Raw genomic sequence first — 22,087 nt, forward strand, 5'->3', positions numbered from 1 at the left:
AAGCTTGGAAGTTTATTATATTCAGAGGTCCCAGTCAGGGCATCTCTGCCTGTCACACAGGGTCACAAGGGAAGCCTCAGGTTCTGACCAGATGGCAAGAGACAGGATTGTGGAGAGAGCTCAGGACACTGCCTTTATTGGGGTTTCTGTAGAAAAAGCAAGATGGAGCAGGATGAACGACTTAGGTTTGACTAGTCTAAATAATTTCTGCTGGCTCTTCCCTTATAGATGTGATCCCAAGTTGCCTGGTCCATGGCTCTGGGATGACAAAGACAGAGAAATATTGCCTCCTGGCTGTAGGGGCCAGATACAGGATGGCTCTGGATTGGTTAGTTTGCCACCATACTCTTGGCTGGACCCTTTCCTGTCTCTAACTATTGGCTAGCTTTGTGAGGGGCAGTTTCTTTCCAACCAGGAAAGTTTTCCTAAGATGTCAAACATCAACACACACACACACACACACACACACACACACACACACAACCTTTTCAGCCTATTAGTTAAAAATTCAGTCTCACACACACACACACACACACACACACACAACCTTTTCAGCCTATTAGTTAAAAATTCAGTTTCCCCAGACCCAGCCCATCACTATCCCATCTAAATATCTGGAAATTACCACTTACAAACTGTTTTACCTGTTCAGAAAAGTTCAGTCTTCCTACCTAGATATAGGTGTATGTGTGTATAACATCCTCTTTCTTTCCATATTAATGGAGTTCTATTACATATACTGTTTTGCAACATTTTTCACCGAATATATCAGAATGTTTCTGCCTGTTGACCTATACACTATTCTTTCTAATGGGAGCATAGTATTCTATTCAAGAATACATCATAATTTACTTAACCAGTTGTTTTTTAATGATGATTTCCAAGTTTTTGTTTGTTTTACAAAAATAATATAGTAATCATTCTTGTAAAAATGTCTTTGTTTACTTTGGGGAGTATATGTAGGATAAGTTCCGATCATTTGAATTTCTGGGCCAATAAGTATGTACATTTTTAATTTTAAACATGTCTGAAATTTCTCTCCAGAAAGGTTTCACACTTTGCAACCCCACTAGTAGTTTGAAAGATGTCTGTTTTCCTACTTATTCATCAACACAGAACAATCGAGTTGGTTTTTTTTTTTTTTTTTTTAAGAAAACTACCTTGTGCTTTTCTCCATCTTTCTTAAGTGATTTAAGAAGTGGCAGTACTCCATATATTTGGATTCTTTTGGTCCTTTTATTTAAATAAACTTCATCTTGTGGGATATTTTTTATATCTATAGAAACGTTGCTGGAGTAATAGACTTTTCCTTTACTGTGCCCTGTTGCCTCTGTTTTTAACATCTCCTCCAGCCTACAGGACATTGGTCAGGACTGGGAGATGAGCTTTAGTACATTACAATTCTTTAAACTACAGACATTATTCAGATTTCACCGGTTTCTCACTAATGTCCCTTCATTGTCCCAGGAGCTAATACAGGCTACCTTGAATCAAGCACATTTTTATTTTCATGAAGTTTCCCATTCCCTTCATGCTGATAGTGCTTCAAGATTCTCCACATATTGCTCGTATTTGAATCGTTTTATTTTTTAATGTTTATGATGGTACCCATCCCACTTCCAAAAGGAAGTTGAAACAAATTTTAATAAAATCACAGTCCTAATACCAAGATCAAAAGCAATGCTGGCAAGGAAAGGGTGAGCAAAGAAATAATTGATAGGGAGACTGGGCCAAAGCAGATCTCAGCATCTGAGCATGAAACTGGGGTCTGTGCTTTCTGTGAGTGAGAGCCAAGTGACACAAATAGAGTGGGTTATGTGATACCACTCATCTGATGTTAGGCAGGCTCAAAATTAAAAAATAATTTTTTTCTGTGCACATTACTCAAAGAGCTTATCATAGGGGCTTTTGTGTAAGAGACTCTTGACATGAGGAAAATAATATTTTTTATAAAAGTATTTACTGAGCATAAATGCACATAATAAATCCACATAATCTTGTTCCCTGCCTTCTCTTTATAAAAAGTTCCTCTTAGGTTACTTATGTCATCTTTATCCCGCACAGTTAGAGACTGAACTTGGATGCCTTTGGGGTAGAAAGGCCTGGCAGCCACAGGGAATGTTTTAGGTTCTGTTCTGACTTGGCTTCATTGCTTAGGAATGGAGCATAGAGGCTCATTTCTCTTTGTCCTTTTTGCCAGAGGAACAGAGACAAAACTGTACTGGCCCCTGAGGTTTCCCCTGAGCTTTAAGAGGCAGACACACGGACTGCATCCTCTGTCCCACCCTCCAGGTGAAATGGTGCGCCAGGCCCGGGTCCTGGCCCAGGCCACCTCAGACCTCGTCAACGCCATGAGGTCGGACGCGGAAGCTGAAATCGACATGGAGAATTCCAAGAAGCTCCTGGCAGCAGCTAAACTCTTGGCTGACTCCACAGCTCGCATGGTGGAGGCTGCAAAGGTAGTACATTGGATTTATTCACTTGAAAAGTGAACGTTATTGAAAGTAAGAATCTGGAAGTTACCTTCTAGATAGAGGGTAGTTAACAGAGTGCGTGTTTTTGTTTGTTTAAAATATATGTGGCTTTGTAATGTTTAACCTTCTTCAAGTGGGAAATGGAAGTCATGGAACACATGAATGAAACTCTTTAGGGCAATGGTGCTGACTCAGCCATAGATAGCAGAGTCCCTGCTTAGGAAGTATTCTTTCCATTGAGTCATTGACATTGACTTTATTGAAAATGGTGATTAAAGTTGAGATTTTCAACGGTAAATTCACTTTGATCTGTTTTGTTCCTGTAGCCTTAATGTCACTTTACCCTCCATTTGACTTCTCAGCTAAACTTCTTTCAAGATTTTGCATAAGTGACCAACTTATGGCTTCCAAAGGGGATGTGGGGAAGAGATAAATTAGGAATTTGGGATTGAATATATCCATACTATTATATATAAGATAGATAAACAAGAACCAACTATATAGCACAGAGAACTCTATACTCGATATTTTATAATAACCTATATGGGAAAAGAATCTGAAAAAGGCAAAATTCAGCAAATTACCTTATATATAATTTTATATATAATTACCTTATATAATTTTATACCTTATAAAATTCATGTAGATATATGAATAAGAAAATAGAAACCACTTTCAGCTTCATATCCCCAAGGTAACATGTTGAATGTATTCCTATGCATTTTCAGGTTCATTAAACATCCCCCACAGCTTAGCCTGTTTCCTTGGCTTCTAACAGAACAGTAGTGTATCTCAGCCAAGTATGTGAATTTCATTCACTTTCGACATCTGTGACATGCAGCAATATCCAGTAGACCTTCCTCCTTGTCTAACTCAACCTTATATTACCTGAGGGGCTGAGAGTCCTTGGAGATATGTCCTGGGTAGGACTGAAGAGAATCCCAAGGAGGCACAGAGTCTGAACTTCCTTCCTCTGCTCTGATCCCTCTTTCTGCCAAGAAACTCTGCTTGTAACCATCCCTTTTAGCAAAAATATGCATTAGACCTTTGGGTTGTAGTAAGTTTTTTTTTAAGGTTGTTACTAGTCTTGTTTCCTTTCCCCCCCTTCTTTCTAAGTTTAAACAAAGCCGTTTCAAGCAAACCCTCATGTTCACAAAAATTACTTGTTAGGCTGGGAAGAACTTTAATGAAAAGTTTGCAGGCATGCTAAGTCGCTTCAGTCGTGTTCAGCTCTTTGCAACCCTAGGGACTGTAGCCCACCAGGCGCCTCTGTCCATAGAATTCTCTAGACAAGAATACTGGAGTGGGTTGCCATGCTCTCCTCCAGAGTGAAAAGTCTAGTCAGTCCTTTATTTTACCGATGAGAAAATTAGAACTAAGAGAAAAGTTAAGCCTATTGTCACATAACCAGGACTAAGCCAAGACCAGTGTGCACATTTGTTTCTAGATGTGTGGTGGTCCCCAGACCCATTCATTGCATATACCAACTTACTAAAGTATTTATTTTGGATTATTTATATTAAATGGAACATGTTGAGTGTTTTTCTAAGTTACTTTAATCTTTTAGTTAAAAATTGTCATGGCAATATTTTAATTGCTGAATTTTGTTGAAAGATAAAGAATGTATGGTGGTTAGACTAACAAGGAATATATTTAATGTGAAGGAAAAATATCAGTAACTAAGATTGCAGGCCAAAATTACTACCACATATCCAATATATGTTCATCATGAAAGACATTGCTAGGGAAGGATCCTGATACCCACATCAATATAAAGTACAGAAATGGTGCTTTCCTGCTGCTTGAATATACAGTTAAGGCTGTTGTGCCACTGGAGGCCTTGATAAAAAAATACCCAGTGACCAGAAAAAATGACTCTTGTAAAAGCAGAAGAATGCAAAAGGAGCCCTAACAATCCTTTCACATGTGAAATGCTAAGATACAATTTTTTAGTTGCTAGACATACAAAATCAAGACTACTAAAAGGGGTTTTAAGTTTGAAAGAATAGGAGGGTCCATCCAAGAAGATTGCCAGAACAACTCTGCCATGGGTGTTAGATCTGTTCCACTCAGTGTGAATTCCTATGACTTCTTATAAATACTGTAGTTCAGAGAAGTCAATTTTTGCAAATTGGTAAACTTGGCTAGGTGGCCATATGGGAAATGGAGACATTCAAAAAATTTATTTTTAGTAATTGGCGTGTTTCTTTCTGCCTTGCAAGCAATTATTATAGCCTAAAAATGTTCATGGAAAGAAACTCGTTCATCTACATACATCCAGTGCTGGTCACAAAACATCCAGGTCCTGTGAGAAGAATCTTGATTGATGCTTTTATTGCCTGTGGAGGTGGAAGACTGGATAAGCTTTACGTTTTTGTTGATTTGAGGCTTCCCTGGTGGCTCAGATGGTAAAGAATCTGCCTGCAATGCGGGAGACCAGGGTTCAATTCCTGGGCCAGGAAGATCCCCTGGAGAAGAGAATGGCTACCCACTCCAGTATTTTTGCCTGGAGAATTCCATTGACAGAGAAGCCTAGCAGGCTGTAGCCCATGGGGTCACAAAGAGTCAGACATGACTGAGTGACTAAGACTTATACACTCACTCATCATGCAGTAAAATTATCTTCTCCCTACATTATCTTTAGCCTTTCTCTTCTTCAGAACCTTAGTTATCTAACTAAAATCCACTTGGAATTCTACAGCAACGTGATAAAAGAGCCATGGGCTTACACAAGGGAAGCATGGCCATTGGCAGTGCATGGAACCCTCCCCTTTCCATGACAGGACAGCAGCATCAATTTCTGTTGTTACTTTAGTACAATTGGGTATCAATTCTACTTGAATACATTTGCCAACTCAGACTCTCTAGAAATATAATTTCTAGATATGGTCTTTCTTGAACAACATAACCTCATAGAGCTTTGAATGGCATTCTTCTCCCTCCTCCCCCCAACCTGGGCCCCTGTGTTATACTGTAATCTTAGCCCATTCTCCTTCGCCAGTGCAGCAGGACAGGAGAATCTTTCAGCAGGGATATGTGTATGTCACTCTAATTAAAATACAGTTCTTCCCGAGAGATGTGAGCAGGAGGGACTTAACATCTTTTAAACCGTGGGTTTCTGACCACAAGGTAAATTGATATGGATGACGAAGGCTATGATCTTAAGCGTTACCACTGGATTTCTCCCGTTAGCTGTGCATTGGTGAAACCTCCCATCCCGTGATAGATATTTGTTTTATTGTGAGAGGAAACATCTTTGTCATAAAGATACTGCTCAGAGCATTCCAAGAGATCTTGAACTCCGAGGAAAAAGTAAAATTGAAGGCATAAATTCAGTGTCTTTGGCACGTTGCCCCCCTGGACCTCCTGGCATCTTTGCTTTCACCTTGGCAGGGGGCTGCAGCCAACCCTGAGAATGAGGACCAGCAGCAAAGACTGAGAGAAGCTGCCGAAGGTCTCCGGGTGGCAACCAATGCTGCGGCCCAGAATGCTATTAAGAAGAAAATCGTCAACCGCCTGGAGGTCAGTAAGGAGCAAAGAGCCTGGTTTGCTAGGTTTTAGATCTGCAGAGAGTCCACTGAAAGAACAATCGAATTCATAAGGCATCGCCCATCCAAAGGAAGCTAAATCAAGATGGATGATGCAGTTTAATGGATTAGGTGCCATGAGCAACTTGCACAGCTGGTTTAGGGCCACTGTATGTTTAGGTCCAGTGGTTTAGATCCATTGGCACAGTTTGAAAAACTGCTTCAGGTCATGTTTGCACAAAGCCAAGATCTTTTCAAAGTTTAACATTCTTGAGTAAAATTCAAATTTTCTTTCAGGAGGAACCAGGATTTTTGTTTGTTTTACCCTGGCATTAAGGGATGTACATGTTCAGAAAAAAAATGTAGCTAAAATATAAATATTTTGTTGGAGGTAATGTTCTTTCAGGACTTCCAATAGAAAGTAATCACTTTTGAAGACTGGAGATGGGAATAAAGAGGTATGAAAGGGACTAATAAATACTTTTGTCATTTTTCAGAATGCTTATTTATTCTCAGGGAAAAAATAATAGGCACAAATTCTTTAGAAAATAAATCTCACAAATGTACACAGGAGACTCTTAGAATACAATCTGGGGGGATTTGAGGCCAGAACTTACCTGTCTGGTGAGGAATCCCAACATGTGTAGTTTTCTGGGTTCCGTAAAACAAACGACCTCCGTGTTTGTGAAGGGAGAGTGGAGAGTCAACATGATTACGTATGCCAGGCCCAGAAAGGCCTGGGCCTTTCTGAACCCAAGAAAGTCAGGAGCACCAGTGTTTGTGCCTGGCCCTTGACCCAGAGAGCAGCCCATGCCTCATGTGAGAGAGAGGCCTTTTTCCTGAAACATTTAGGCTTGGTGTTGCCTATCAGTTCCATATGGTCTTAGGACTTGTCCCTTGTCTTTTGTAGAAAGACAAATGAACACCGGAACTTGGACACTCAAGCCAGCCTCTCTTTTTCAGTTGTCCCAGGCAATATAAACCAAAGGAAGACATCAGGACTCAGCTAGGTTAGGATGTCAGTGGTGCTGAAAGGGTGGAGTCTGTGCCTGGCGCTCCCTTTCTTAGAGCTGTCCGGTGCCCCGCTTCAGTGGAGAGAATGTATGTCAGTGTGTATGTATGTGTGTGTTTGCACACGAGAACCCTGACTCACCTCCTTTCTCTGTTCTGGCTCCCCCAGGTTGCAGCCAAGCAGGCTGCAGCTGCAGCCACACAGACCATCGCCGCCTCCCAGAACGCAGCCATGTCCAACAAGAACCCTGCAGCCCAGCAGCAGCTGGTGCAGAGCTGCAAGGTAAGGCTCTGGCCACCGGAGAGCCAGGTCTGCTGAAGGACACCCTGATAGCATTAGAGCACGTGGTGCCCGGCTAATTCAGTTAAGACCAATCATCCAGGCCCCTAATCCAGTTTGTTCTGGCTCCCATGTTTCAGGTGTACACACATCTGGCTTTTGTCTATTAAGTGGATGGCCTATACTTGGAAGGAAAGCACAGTGTTTTTCCCAGCATTGTCTTTCCTTTGTCTGGATTCTTTTCCTCCTTTTGGTGAGCACAAATCAAGGACGATCGATGATGAGGCCGTTTTCGGGCTCTGAAGCAGTGATGAATTTCCCAGGTGCCTCCCTCCCTTTGATCAGTGGCATCTACCTTCAGTCTTGGATTTATTCATCCTGCCTGGTCTCAGTGCTGCTGTGCTCTGGGGCTTACTCTGGTTACCTGATTGATCTGAGACGAGGCCCTGATTCCATACTGAAGCCACGGTGCCACCGAGGGTGCGGCACACCTTTGCCGCCTTCTCTGAGGGCACACAGTTGACTCCCAGGAGAGCCCTGGGCAGTGCCAGATGCACACTATCATTGCATAGCTGTCACACACATCTTGGCACTGTTTCTCACTGAAGTCTCCCGCAAGTGTTTGCAGTTCGCCGTGGGAGCTGGGTGTAGGGACATGTTACATTTATGAGCCTTCTCTCTCCTTTCTCAACTCCTTTCTGAAATGATGCATGCGTGAGGGGTGTTGTTGCTACTTCAGAAATGGCTTTACTTCTGCAGGGAGACCACCCAGGACCCTCTTAAGTCCCGAATCCCAGGTTTCTGACCCCAGCCTCTCATTAGGGAGCAAGTTTTCTCTGGTAGAAAAGCCTCAGCAATACAGGAGGACCCTGACCTTGGGACTGTGCATGTCAAGGAGGGCTTTTCCTGAGAGCCAGGCACCTGCTGTGGAGGGAGATGGTTTCCTATCTGGGCCTTTCCGATAGGAAAATGGCATTTCCGTTCTCAGAGAGCACATGCTACTTGTGTCCAGGTAAATAGTACGAAACCCCTCACCTCTACATTTTATGAGGAAACTGAACATACTCAGCCTGTGGGTATCCCTGTCAGGGGATGAGAGCACTGCTGTTTATCAGGATGCCATGCAGAAAGGAAGAAAGGAAAGTGGACCAGCTTCCTGGAGAGGACCCACAGAAAGTCTCCTTGAAATTTTTTTTTTTTTTTTTAGATTTTTGTCTGAATGGATTCCTGAAAAGAACATGTCACCAGGGTGGGCTGCTCTTGGGCCCTTCCTTAGAGTGCTGGCCACTGCGCCATGAGCTCTGAGGGCCTGGTTAATCAGATGGTGAATGGGCACAGAGGGACATGTGGGAGAACTCTGAGTGAAAGGCCGTCATCTCCTCGGCACAGTGGAGATGGTCTCTTTCAAGTGCTCTCACAGCAGGATGCTGTACTGCCTTCCCTACCCTGGGCAGTGGGTTTCCCCATCTGGAAGTGAGAACAGAGGAAGAGGAACCATGGTGTCATGAAAGTTGATGGACAGAAAGTATAACCACAAAGTCAGAAATCGACATGCTGAAGTATACTGTTAGTTGAGTATTTCTCTCACTTTCTTCTGATCATGGGACTGAATAAATCTCTAATTTACCTGTCAGTTGGAGAGATTCTTTAATTCTGGGGTTTTCAGTCCTCATGAGTCAGGATGCTGTGAGTTGCTACTGGGCAAATTGTTTTCAGGCCAAGTTCCAGAGGATGGTCTTGTGCTGGGTGTGTTGGGACCTGGAGGACCACAGGGTAGAGTGTGTGCAGGAGGAAGCCAGCCACAGGTACTGTGCTGGGACTCACTGTTGGCAGGGACCCTGCTGGCGACAGCTGCTGAGTGCGTGCAGGGTCTGGACCAGGCATCCCCAGGAGTGAAGGCACACCTACAGAACATTATCACTTGGGGCATTTGCCCCCACACGCTGTTTTGGTAATTCACCATCCTGGATGTGCTCAGTTTTCATCTTCCTTGCTTCCTGCAGGCGGTGGCCGATCACATTCCTCAGCTGGTCCAGGGGGTCAGAGGGAGCCAAGCTCAAGCGGAAGACCTGAGCGCCCAGCTGGCTCTCATCATCTCCAGCCAGAACTTCCTCCAGGTACTGCAGCAGCATTCGCCCTGCTCTTCCCCAGAACCACAACCCACCCCACCCCACACTGGGCAGGGGGTTCCCTTTATCCTTTAGGAGAGGACGTCACAGATTCTAGAGCAAGAGCAAAGTGTTCATAGGAGGCAGACCTGGAGAGGGAGATGGAGCTTGGCAAAGCAAGATGCCGAAGTATAGGGAAATTGCCGTTTTTCTGTCTATATTTCTCTTCTCTGAGGGAAGACATGTAACCAGTTCCACTTTTTGAGAACAGCCTAGTACTCAGTATTGCTTTAGGTTCGCTAGTTTCTGGAATATGTCATGCCATTATTCATTGAGTTTTCCTAGTGGCTCAGATGGTAAAGAATCTGTAATGCAGGAGACCCCAGTTCAGTCTCTGGGTCAGAAAGGTCCCCTGGAGAAGGGAATGACTACCCACTCTAGTATTCCTGCCTGGAGAATTCCATGGACAGAGGAGTCCATGGAGTCACAAAGAGTCGGACACGACTGAACGACTAACACTGACAAGTTTCCGGAATATCTCATGCCATTATTCATGCCAGGGAAACAAGAAGCAGGGAGTACATTTTCTCCAAAGGTGTCATGCTTTCTTGTGACAGCTGTAGAATTAGTACGTATTGCTGGTCTTTGTTCGGAGAAGGCAATGGCAAGCCGCTCCAGCACTCTTGCCTAGAAAATCGCATGGACAGAGGAGCCTGGTGGGCTGCAGTCCATGGGGTCACTACTAGTCGGACACGACTGAGCGACTTCAGTTTCACTTTTCACTTTCACACGTTGGAGAAGGAAATGGCAACCCACTCCAGTGTTCTTGCCTGGAGAATCCCAGGGACGGTGGAGCCTGGTGGGCTGCCATCTATGGGGTTGCATAGAGTCGGACACGACTGAAGTGACTTAGCAGCAGCAGCAGCAGTTGGTCTTTGTTAAGTGAGGCTAGGTTCACTTTTTTTTTTTTTAATTTAAAAATATATGACTATTAAGTTGTGGGAACACTCCCTTTGTATTTCTTGTTTTCACATCTCTCAGCACTTTGCCAACTTGGACCCCGTAAACAGTCCATTTGGTTTGGTATGTTTCTTCCTCATCCCTGTCTATTCAAATCTCTGCCTACAGGACCCACTGATATATCTGTTTGGTTAAAGTACCTTAGCTCTGACATGCAGGCATAGAACATGAAAAGCTTGTGCTTCCTCACATTTTAACTTCATACATAAACATGTTTATGTATGTATGCATTCTCTGGGGATTCACTGTGTATTAACAGTGTTTTTCATATTAACATATTAAGAACACTCATCTCCTATACTCAGTGGTTAGCTTTTCTCCTGTCATTGGACATACAGGTTGTTTTCAATTAGTTGCCATCATAGACAATCTGTGATATGATAAAAATAAAAAAGACTTAATGTGTGCTCAAATCTTTGTGCCCCTCCTGAATTGTTTCCTCAGAGTAAGTTACTAGAACTCAGATTGCAAGCAGCTTATTTTTATCTTGGGACATTGAGTATTATGGTTTAGACAAGTTGCTTGTCTTCTGCTCCAGGTGGTTAGAGGGCCTGGAGTCAGTCATGTTTGTCCCATGGTCAGCAGGATTGTGGGGTCTTAGAATAGTACAGTGTGGATGTGTTCCAGGGCTTACTCTGCCAGTCCCTACACTTGTTTTCCTGTTTCTTTTGTTCTTCTAATCTTGCTGTGCATCAGACTTTTACACGAATAAGTTCAGAGTCAGAAATAAATAGAAATGGAATCAACAGACCAAAAGTTTCTTTTTTTCAAGTTTACATTTTAAACTTTCTTCTTATGTGTGATAAAATAGCCTTTCCAGAAGGATGAATAAATCTAAATGTACAGCTAGCAGTGTATGGAGCACACTTTTTAATACATCTCTTCCAAATTGGGAAAGCAATCCTTAAAAAGTTTTTACCAATTTGCTTGGTAAAGCTTTTATTGTTTGATTTTGCCTTTCTGTGGTTTTCACAGTGTTTAACATTGGTCATGTTTCAGTTATTTATTATGTAAATTTGTCTCTTTATGCTATTTGTATATGCATGCTAATTTTTCCTATAAATCCTCGTGAATTCTTTAAATATTAATAATATTCCTATGTTCTTGATATTTATAACCTGGCATTTAAATTGCTATAGCTGTGCTAAGAGCAGTTATGTAGCATACATATCAAAACCCTTAAAATTATGTATACTCTTTGCTCTGGTAACTGTATTTCATAGAATTTATTTTTTTAAAAATGAATGTGTACAAAATTTTAGCTACAGAAGTGTTTATCACATTATTGTTCATTATATTTGAAAATATGAAAACATACTCAATACAGGATTGAAAAGTCATAACGGATGTATACGCTGCAGTGTTATAACAGCTATCAAAAAACAGAATATGCAGAACAAGGAGCTTGAAAAACAGAATTAGTAGTATGATCTTATTTTGGAAAATATATGTGCATGCACACAGCACCCACACATGGTGAAATTTTCCTGGATTCTGAGATGTGAGAGGTCATTTTTTCATATTATATCCCTGTATTTTTCTGAATAGTCTATTAGATGTAGTTGAGACACAGATTCAAGAACTATTCCAAGAAACACAGTATCTTGAACAAGAAATCTCTTTCCAAAAAAAAGAAATCTCTTTCAAATCTTTTTTAAATAAGAATTTCAAGCCACCATCCCAATTTTAATTTTACTCCCCACTCTACCCACGAAGACACACACTTTTTGTTTCAAACATTCCTAGAATGGCCTGCCCTAGAGTATCTGGTTTGGGGTGGCAAATTTGGGGGAAACTAGATAGTTTTAATATTCATTGTTTTAGGCCAAAGTAAGTTGTAACTGATACGGTGGCATTGCTCTATGGGTCTCTCTTCTCTGGCTCTTGCTGCCCAGGAGCTGTCTGACTTTCTATTTTTCTCTCTACAGCCTGGAAGCAAGATGGTGTCCTCTGCCAAAGCTGCAGTGCCCACAGTCAGCGACCAGGCTGCAGCCATGCAACTGAGCCAGTGTGCCAAGAACCTCGCCACCAGCTTGGCAGAGCTGCGTACCGCCTCACAGAAGGCAAGTGCGCCCTTGTCATGGCAGTTAGCTTGCCGGAAGTGGAGCTTTTAATTCCTTACTGCTTGTTGTGACCTTGATGTTCCTTGGGGCTAGAACATTGCTGGGCATGTTTCTTGGTGAAATTGTCCATTCCATTTGCTTGACCATTAAATCTCTTATGGACTGGCTTCTACCACTTTTAACTGCTGTCTCCTCAACTTAGTTATCACCTTCTGGTTACAGATGACTTTGGTTGAACTATGCTAGGTTACATACGCCCCTCCTCCCTTAGGCTGGGACTAGCAATGGTCTATTTCTCACAATCTTAGAGGAGACTGGTCATCGGTTTCTTGATGCCAGGTAGACTGTGGGCAAAGTAGGTGATCATATCATTCAGGTATTATCTTGTGAACTTAGTAACAAATTATTTAGGCGGTAGATCTAATTTGGAGGATCATTTATATTATCTTTGTTCTGGAAGGTTTCTATGTCTTAAAATGGGAACATTCACCCTACCAGGATTCTTAATAGAGCAGAATTAAGGGATTGAGGAGTTTCTGTCTCTGGAACTTATTAATTACCGAAGACCCTCGTTACTGTTCTGTTTGATATAGTACTAGCATGAAGTTCTGGCATGAATTCATTTTTCCTTACTGTAACAATCCCTTTGTAGAAGCAAGCAGCCTCATACATGACTAAGGGAAGAAGGTTTGAAGCTGATTCGAATTTGTAATATAAGCAGTATACTATATCACCTAAGAAAAGATATAATCTAGAGATTTAGATTATATCTAATAAAAAAGTTATTTTGAACCGTTTCTCAAAAAGAAGTTCCAAGGCCATCTGCATTGGAATCACAGGGGATCACTTAAAATACAGGTTCCTGGCCCTTGCCTCTGAGCACCCGAGTCAGAATTTCTGGTTATAGAGCCCAAACATCTGCATTTTAACAAGTTCCTCAGTGGCTGTGACACACCCCGCTTCAGCAACTGCTTTGGAGCTGTGAGCCCCAAAGTGTGACTCAAGCAAGACTGTTCACTGGGTTCAGGAAGATTCTGTGAGAGCTTCTAATTATTTTTGTATATAGTGTGAGGGTTAAGGGTATATGCTCTGGGACTTCCCTTGTGGTCCAGTTGTTAAGACTCTGTGCTCCCAATGCAGGGGGGCCTGGGTTCGATCCCTGGTCAGGGAACTAGGTCCCACATGTGGCAACTAAAGATCCCATATACCACAGCAAAGATCTAAGACTCAGCTCAACTAAATAAATAATTTAAAAAAAAAAAAAGAATTTGAATCTAAACATTCAGATTCTGGCTTTGCTATTGACTAATTTTGTAACCGGGCAATTTAATTAACCTCTCTGTGTCTCGGCATCCTCACCTAATAATACTGGCCATAGAAATCAATCAAATAGTGTGTACTGTTGCTGCTGTTACTATTATATAAAAATGAAAGATGCTAAGATTTACCTGTTTTTAATATATTTGTATGTGTATAATTTATTAATATGTGTATTGGGGGGATGTGATTAAAGTGTTTGGAGACTAGTGTTTCTAAAAGATCACAGAATAAACTGGTTTTCTTTAAAGTTTTTACTAATGAAAAACATCTTTCGTAACCTTCAGTATGAAAAGGTAATGGTTTGCAATCTAGAAATTTTAAAAAGAATCAATTCTTGAGAGTCCCTTGGACCGCAAGGAGATCAAACCAGTCAATCCTAAAGGAAATGAGTCCTGAATATTCGTTGTGAGGACTGATTCTGAAGCTGAAACTCCAATACTTTGGCCACCTGATGAGAAGAACTGACTCACAGGAAAAGACCCTGATGCTTGGAAAGATTGAAGGCAGGAAGAGAAGGGGATGACAGGGGATGAGATAGTTGTGTGACGTCACCGACTCAGTGGACATGGTTTGAGCAAGCTCGGAGAGTTGATGATGGACAGGGAAGCCTAGCGTGCTGCAGTCCACAGGGTCTCAAAGAGTCGGACACAACTGAGTGGCTGAACTGAACTGAATTTTGGTGTAGACTTGTTCCCAGAGTCCTGGTTTCATTTGTGGGCTCTTTCATTCACTCCGCACGTGCTTCTGTGTGCACTCATACTGTGCTGGCTGCCCCATGCCTAGAACCCAGACGCAGTGAGTAAGAATCCGCTTAGTCTGAGAGGCAGTGTATTGCAAATATAAACAGCTTCAAGGAGACTTTAAGTATATCCTGTTATGAAGCACATACAATTGATTATTTAGGGAACTTAGGACTGAAGTCTTAACTGAGCATAACTTTGTGCTCTTAGTAAATGCTAGTTACCTTTGCTTGCTCTTGCTAGATTAGGAGAGTCATTGGTTATATCCAGAAAAGCATTCATGTGTTTGCAAAGTACTGGGGTTGCTTTTCCAAGCAGAGCTTCATGTACATATTCCCATCTCTGTTGACAGGCCCACGAAGCCTGTGGTCCCATGGAAATCGATTCAGCACTGAGCACCGTGCAGACCCTGAAGAGTGAACTGCAGGACGCCAAGATGGCAGCTGTGGAGAGTCAGCTGAAGCCACTCCCTGGGGAGACGGTAGGAGATGTCACTGGCAGCCAGGGTGGGGTTTCACCTTCTATTAGGATACATTGAGGCATTTTTAGAAGTTGGAGGTCAGTGCGCCTAACTTTCAAGCTTTGTTAATGCAAAGCCCAGGATGACCCCATGTCTCTAGAACTGTGTTAGGGTAGAGATGGCTCCAAGGGGTCTCTGGTGATGGGCCTGTGTGTGCTCCCCTAGGGTGTGACTGGGATGACCAGGCATCTGTTAATATTCACCCCTCTTTTCCATGAACAATACCTGCTGGTGGTTGAGGCCAGGGTTCTAATCCTGTGCCTTTTTCTGAAAAGAATGTCCAGTGCAGCTGAATGAACTATGTTTGTACATAGAAGTTCTGGCTTTCTTGGTTCAGGATGTATCATCCACCAGTTGTGGGCAAGTCCTGATCTCTGTGTTCAAAGTATTTTATCTGTGACATGGGTGGCAGTTAAGTTATAAAGATAAAGCAAACTATTTTCAACAATCATGTATAAAAAAAATTTTTTTTCCATAGTATAATGGGCAGTGACAAAGCACTTCGCTGTAATAAACCCACAACAGCAAATGGATCGATGGCACCAGAAATCTAACTTAATCATGTTATAATACCTCCTAATGCCTGTGCCAGGGTTTTCTTGGCTACAGTTTTATCAATTGTCCTCGTTTGTATATAGATACCTCCTTTCCCTCACTCTTGAACATTGCTGATAAGATACCTTCATTTATTAAGCACCTGTTAAGCAGTGTATCGGAGAAGGCAATGGCAAGCCACTCCAGTGCTCTTGCCTAGAAAATCGCATGGGCAGAGGAGCCTGGTCGGCTGCCGTCTGTGGGGTCGCACAGAATCGGACACGACTGAAGTGACTTAGCAGCAGCAGCAAGCAGTGTATACACACACAATCCATCTAGTTTATCCTGACAGTAACTTAATTAACAAGTGTTGTTCATCCCATTTTAGAGCTGAGAAAACAGAGGTGTATGTTTGTCACAGTTCTTCTTCATGCTACCTGGCATTAGTATCACAGTCATGGTTTGAACCCAGACCTACAGGACTCTCTAACACATGCCCTTGATATTTTACACTGAGAACTTTTAACTACTGCCACTCCTTGGATGAACTAAAAACGTTAAGAATATAAAGAGACTAATTTATCATTGAACAAAGCCTGGTACATAGGAAGCACACAGAAAATAATCAAGCCAAGCTACCGCTCATTGTAGAAACTGGGCAACTCAGGCTCAGAGAGGTTACCTCACTTACCTAAAGTGCCCCAGCTAATGATGAGGTCAGGATTGGCTCCTGGGCCAGCAGCTTTGCACTGTAGTCCAGGTGTCCCTTTGCAAAGTTCTGTGCTCCAAGGAGCGCATGACACATATTCTGCCTTTACATGAAACAACTGGTTAGTTAGAATGCAAGAAACGTCATGCAATTTTTTAAGAAATAGTTGTGTGTACTGTATTATATGGACCAGGCTCTGTTTTTTACTTGAAGAAAATGCCTCTTAGAAAACATGTTTTGGAGTTAAAATGTTACACACTTCCTGATCACCCAGAGTTATCTTCCAAAATGTTGTCCTCATCTGCTAATCAAACAATTACTCGTATCCTAGGCCTCTATTGACTTTATTCTCTGAATTATTTATTCTGTTGACAAAGCAAGATGACATGCTCGTCATGGGAAGCAAGCACTGTGCCCATTTTCATAATCTCATTTACCACTCCAAGCCTCTATTTCTATTGCATTTCCTTCTGGTTAGAATTCCGTAAAAGTATAATGATCAAATTGAACAATGTTAATGGTCCCACGTGCCAGGAAGGTGGAACAGCTGGATGTCTGCCCACTTCCTGCCAAGGCATAATTAATTCTCACTAAGGATTTGTTGCAGACTTTCTGAATTAGCTTCTAAAGGCATAATACTAATAGCTACCATTTGTTGAGTACCTACATTAATTCTCTGAAAAGCTTTCAGCTAGATGCTATGATCTCAGGACACAGAGACTTGGAGAGGTTCAGTGAATTACCCAAACCTATCACAGGTAGCAAGTGGAGGAGGGGAGCAGAGGGCAGGGTGTGAACTTGTTTACCCTGAAGCCTGGGTTCTTTCCCCTCTTCACCCTACTTCTTCGTAGGGCCATTGGTATATTAGATGGGAAAGAGTTGAAGCCCAGAGTTTGATTTGCATTATTTGGGGACTAAGATTTTTGTGGATGATTCGGTTCTTCTAAGTTCTTCTCCCCGTTGCATATTCTTACAGCTGGAAAAATGTGCTCAGGACCTGGGAAGTACATCTAAAGCAGTGGGCTCCTCCATGGCGCAGCTCCTGACCTGTGCTGCTCAAGGCAATGAGCACTACACAGGTGAGACTCGCCTTCATGATGCCCTGAGGCCAGGTACAGACCACGGGCTGGTGGGAGGAGTTCATTGATTTGACAATGAACCTGATGTTTTTATTTCAGCAGTTCAACACACATTTCTCAAGCACATTCCGCATGCTTGTTACTGGGCTTCACGCTAAGCATACAAAAACTAATCAAATATGATTCCCCCAAACTATCAATATTTGTGATTTTTGGCATCCCAGGGGAATTGCTGGGAGAAATAGAGGGAAACAATAGAATGGGAAAGACTAGAGATCTCTTCAAGAAAATTAGAGATACCAAGGGAACATTTCATGCAAAGATGGGCTCAATAAAGGACAGAAACGGTATAGACCTAACAGAAGCAGAAGATATTAAGAAGAGGTGGCAAGAATACACAGAAGAACTGTACAAAAAAGATCTTCACAACCCAGATAATCACGATGGTATGATCACTCACCTAGAGCCAGACATCCTGGAATGTGAAGTCAAATGAGCCTTAGGAAGCATCACTACGAACAAAGCTAGTGGAGGTGATAGAATTCCAGTTGAGCTATTTAAAATCCTGAAAGATGATGCTGTGAAAGGGCTGCACTCAATATGCCAGCACATTTGGAAACTCAGCAGTGGCCACAGGACTGGAAAAGGTCAGTTTTCATTCCAGTCCCAAAGAAAGGCAATGCCAAAGAATTCTCAAACTACCACACAATTGCACTCATCTCACACGCTATTAAAGTAATGCTCAAAATTTTCCAACCCAGGCTTCAGCAATATGTGAACCATGAACTTCCAGACGTTCAAGCTGGTTTTAGAAAAGGCAGAGGAACCAGAGATCAAATTGCCAACATCCGCTAGATCATTTCTTGCCAACATCCGCAAGAAAGTTCCAGAAAAACATTCATTTCTGCTTTATTGACCTTGCCAAAGCCTTTGACTGTGTGGATCACAATAAACTGTGGAAAATTCTGAAAGAGATGGGAATACCAGACCACCTGACCTTCCTCTTGAGAAACCTGTATGCAGGTCAGGAAGCAACAGTTAGGACCTGACATGGAACAACAGACTGGTTCCAAATAGGAAAAGGAGTACGTCAAGGCTGTCACCCTGCTTATTTAACTTATATGCAGAGTACATCATGAGAAACACTGGGTTGGAGGAAGCACAAGCTGGAAACAAGATTGCCCGGAGAAATATCAATAACCTCAGATATGCAGATGACACCACCCTTATGGCAGAAAGTGAAGTGGAACTAAAGAGCCTCTTGATGAAAATGAAAGAGGAGAGTGAAAAAGTTGGCTTAAAGCTCAACATTCAGAAAACTAAAATCATGGCATCTGGTCCCATCACTTCATGGGAAATAGATGGGGAAACAGTGGAAACAGTAGCTGACTATTTTTCTGGGCTACAAGATGGCTGCAGATGGTGATTGCAGTCATGAAATTAAAAGATGCTTGCTCCTTGGAAGAAACTTATGACCAACCTAGACAGCATATTAAAAAGCAGAGACATTACTTTGCCAACAAAGGTCCGTCTAGTCAAGGCTATGGTTTTTCCAGTGGTCATGTATGGATGTGAGAGTTGGACTATAAAGAAAGCTGATCGCCGAAGAATTGATGCTTTTGAACTGTGCTGTTGGAGAAGACTCTTGAGAGTCCCTTGGATTGCAAGGAGATCCAACCAGTCCATCCTAAAGGAGATCAGTCCTGGGTGTTCATGGGAAGGACTGATGTTGAAGCGGAAACTTTAATATTTTAGGCACCTGATGCGAAGAGCTGACTCATTTGAAAAGACCGTGATGCTAGGAAAGATTGAGGGCAGGAGAAGGGGATGACAGAGGATGAGATGGCTGGATGGCATCACCAACTCCATGGACATGGGTTTGGGTAGATTCTGGGAGTTGGTGATGGACAGGGAGGCCTGGCATGCTGTGGTTCATAGTGTCGCAAAGAGTCGTACACAACTCAGTGACTGAACTGAACTGAGGCTGGGAAATCCCATGGACAGAGGAACCTAGTGGCCTGCAGTCCATGGAGTCACAAAAGTGTTGGACACGACTTAGCAACCTTAACAGAAAAAGCTGTGCAGCTGATCAGCTACACATCCTTCCTGCAGTGCCTGAAAGTTCTACTTGTTCTACATCCTGGCCCCACTCTGTCAATTTTAGCTTTTCTGTTGAGTGTGTAGTGGATTCACATTACGGTTTCTAGTTTATGTGTCCCTGGGAAGCAGTGTGGTTGAAGATATTTTCAGTGTATCAGCCATTTGGATACCTTCTTTTGTGCATTTTAAAAAATAGCGGTTTTATGTCTTTTCCTTATGTATCTGCAGTAATTAGTTGTCACGTATATTGTGGCTTACCTTTTCACTGTTTTAAAGGTGTTTCTTGATAAACAAAACTTAAACTTTAATATAGCCCAATTTGTGCCTCTCCTTTATGGTTAGTGCTTTTTGTGTCCCATTTAACAATTTTACTTTTCCAAGTCATGAAGATATTCCTGGCTGTTATAGTCTAGAAGCTTTGTTTTACCTTGCATCTAATAAGTCCCCTGTATATGAACTTTCAGGCTGTGAACTTTCAAAGGTGCAAATATGTGTCCCATCAGCGTCAGGCGTGAGTGAAACTGCAGCTCGCCCTCCATCTCCTGCTGCTGCTGAGTCTCAGCTCCCCCCTCTCCCACCTCTTCTCCCTCCCCCAGTCAGTAACTCTTCTTGCCTGTTCAGTCCGCCCCTGTATGCCAGCTGTTGTAAAGTACTACTGTACTTTTCTAAGTACTGTACTGTAAGGTTTAAAATATTTTGTTTTTTGTGTTTGTTTTTATGCATTCTTTGTGTGTAAAGTATTATAAACCTATTACAGTACTGAGTAGCTGATTGTGTCAGTTGGGTAACTAGGCTGTTTTTGTTGGACTTAAACAAACTGGGCTTAATGAATCTGCTCTCGGAGTGGAACCTGTTCGTTTGTAATGGACTTGCTGTATTTAGAACTATGGTCCACCTGGAACTGAGTTTTATATGTGGCAGATGGGGTCCTAGTGGAGTTGTTTTTGCACTAGGGCATCCATGCATTTCCTCTCCCCAATGGTCTTGAGGGCCACTTCTTTATAAATTAAATGAATCAATGTGTGTGAATCAGTTGCTAAACTTTGCTTCTTTTTCATTGCTTTAATTGCCTGTTCCTACCTTAGTACCACAGTTTCCTAATCACTGCAATTTTATACTAAGTGTTAATATCCAATAACATGAGCGCCCAGAACTTACTGTTCTTCCTCAGGTTAGTCCTGACTTTCCTTGACCCTTTATATCCACTCTGTTTTAGATGCAGCCTATCAATTTGTGCCTTCCCACCAATAAAAACCTTTTTAGTTTTTTTTTTTTTCTTGGTGGTTTGATTTTGATTTGGGTTTCCTGAATCTGGGGATAATTGGCATTTTTATATCACCGAGTCTGCCAATCTACGAATATGGCGTGTCTCTACGTTTATTTAGGTTTCCTTTCTCTCAATGTTTTTTTATAGTTTTTTGCATAGATATTTTGGTTTTCATTATATATGCATCATCAATCTTTTCCCTTTTACTTTCAGTTTTTCTCTATGTTTATATTTAATGTGTGTCCCGTGTATATCATGTGGTTGTCCTTTTATGGGGGGAGAAGTTGTTTGTTGCTGTGACGGTATTTTCGTTTCAGTTGGAGTATTTGGTCTACTTACATATAATGTAATTACTGATATATTGAGGTTTGAATTTGTCATCTTACTAGTTCTTTTCTATATGTCCTACCTACCCCAGGTTCATTTCTTCTCTCCTTTCTTGCCTTCTTTCAGATGTATAAGTGCCTTTTAAAATCTGTTTCCCTTGATTAGTTTTTTGTACTTTCCTTGCCTGTTTTGTTCTTTTTTGGCTGTACTGGGTCTTTGCTGCTGCACATGGGCTTTCTCTAATTGCACTGAGCAGGCACTACTCTTCTTTGTGGTGTGCAGACTTATTGTGGTGGCTTCTCTGGTTGCAGAGCAAGGTTGTGGCCCACAGGCTTAGTTGCTCCCTGGCTTGTGGGATCTTCCTGGACCAGGGATCAAACCCATGTCCCCTGTATTGGCAGGTGGATTCTTAACTACTTGGACCACCAGGGGAGTCCTTATTGCCTATTCTTTAACAATTTTTTAAAAGTATGATATAGGTTGGTATGTTTACCTCTTCCTGGACAGTGCAAGAATCTTGGGGCACTTAAACATTATTTATCTTTCTTCCAACTCATTCCTTGTTGTTGAGTGTTTTAATTCTACATATATTTAACCTTCTCAAAACAGATTCAAAGTTGCTCCATAGTAATAATTAAGTGCCCCTCCATATTGACCTTTCCATTGTTGTTCATTCCTCCCTGATCTCAGTGTACCTCCACCTGGGATTATTTCCTTTCTGCCCAAAGAACTCCCAGCATTATTTCCTTTAGTGTGAGTCTGCTGTGACCACCTCCTTCAGTTGTTGTTTGCCTAAAAATGCCTTTGTGTAACCTTTATTTTGGGTGGATCATTTTATGTATTATAAAATTTTAGGTTGGCGGTGGTTTTCTTCTAGCTTTTGAAGATGTTATTACTTTGGTTTCTGGCTTCCTTTATTTCTGCTGTGAAGTTAGCTGTCACTTTACTCTTCTACAAGTAGTGTGGTTTTAGTTTTCCTTCTGCTACTTGAATTTTCTCAATCTTTTT

General features: G+C 42.0%; 1 protein-coding gene across 8 annotated transcripts in view; it reads left to right on the forward strand.

The window, feature by feature from the left end:
- The window catches only part of TLN2 (talin 2), a 509,872-nt gene that overhangs the window by 358,179 nt on the left and 129,606 nt on the right, over nt 1–22,087 (forward strand). For 7 of the 8 annotated variants that reach the window (XM_055435636.2, XM_055435634.2, XM_055435641.2 and 4 more), the window contains 7 exons: nt 2,293–2,459; nt 5,868–5,996; nt 7,182–7,295; nt 9,296–9,409; nt 12,349–12,483; nt 14,896–15,024; nt 17,283–17,418. In XM_055435636.2, coding sequence (XP_055291611.1) covers nt 2,293–2,459; nt 5,868–5,996; nt 7,182–7,295; nt 9,296–9,409; nt 12,349–12,483; nt 14,896–15,024; nt 17,283–17,418 — 924 coding nt within the window. The remainder of the gene's footprint in view (nt 1–2,292; nt 2,460–5,867; nt 5,997–7,181; nt 7,296–9,295; nt 9,410–12,348; nt 12,484–14,895; nt 15,025–17,282; nt 17,419–22,087) is intronic. The other variant, XM_055435640.2, reaches the window with a different exon arrangement.

The sequence above is a fragment of the Moschus berezovskii genome, chromosome 9 (genome assembly GCF_049115385.1).
Source record: "Moschus berezovskii isolate FMDL1 chromosome 9, NW_MosBer_1.0, whole genome shotgun sequence".
Classification (NCBI taxonomy): Eukaryota; Metazoa; Chordata; class Mammalia; order Artiodactyla; family Moschidae; genus Moschus; species Moschus berezovskii.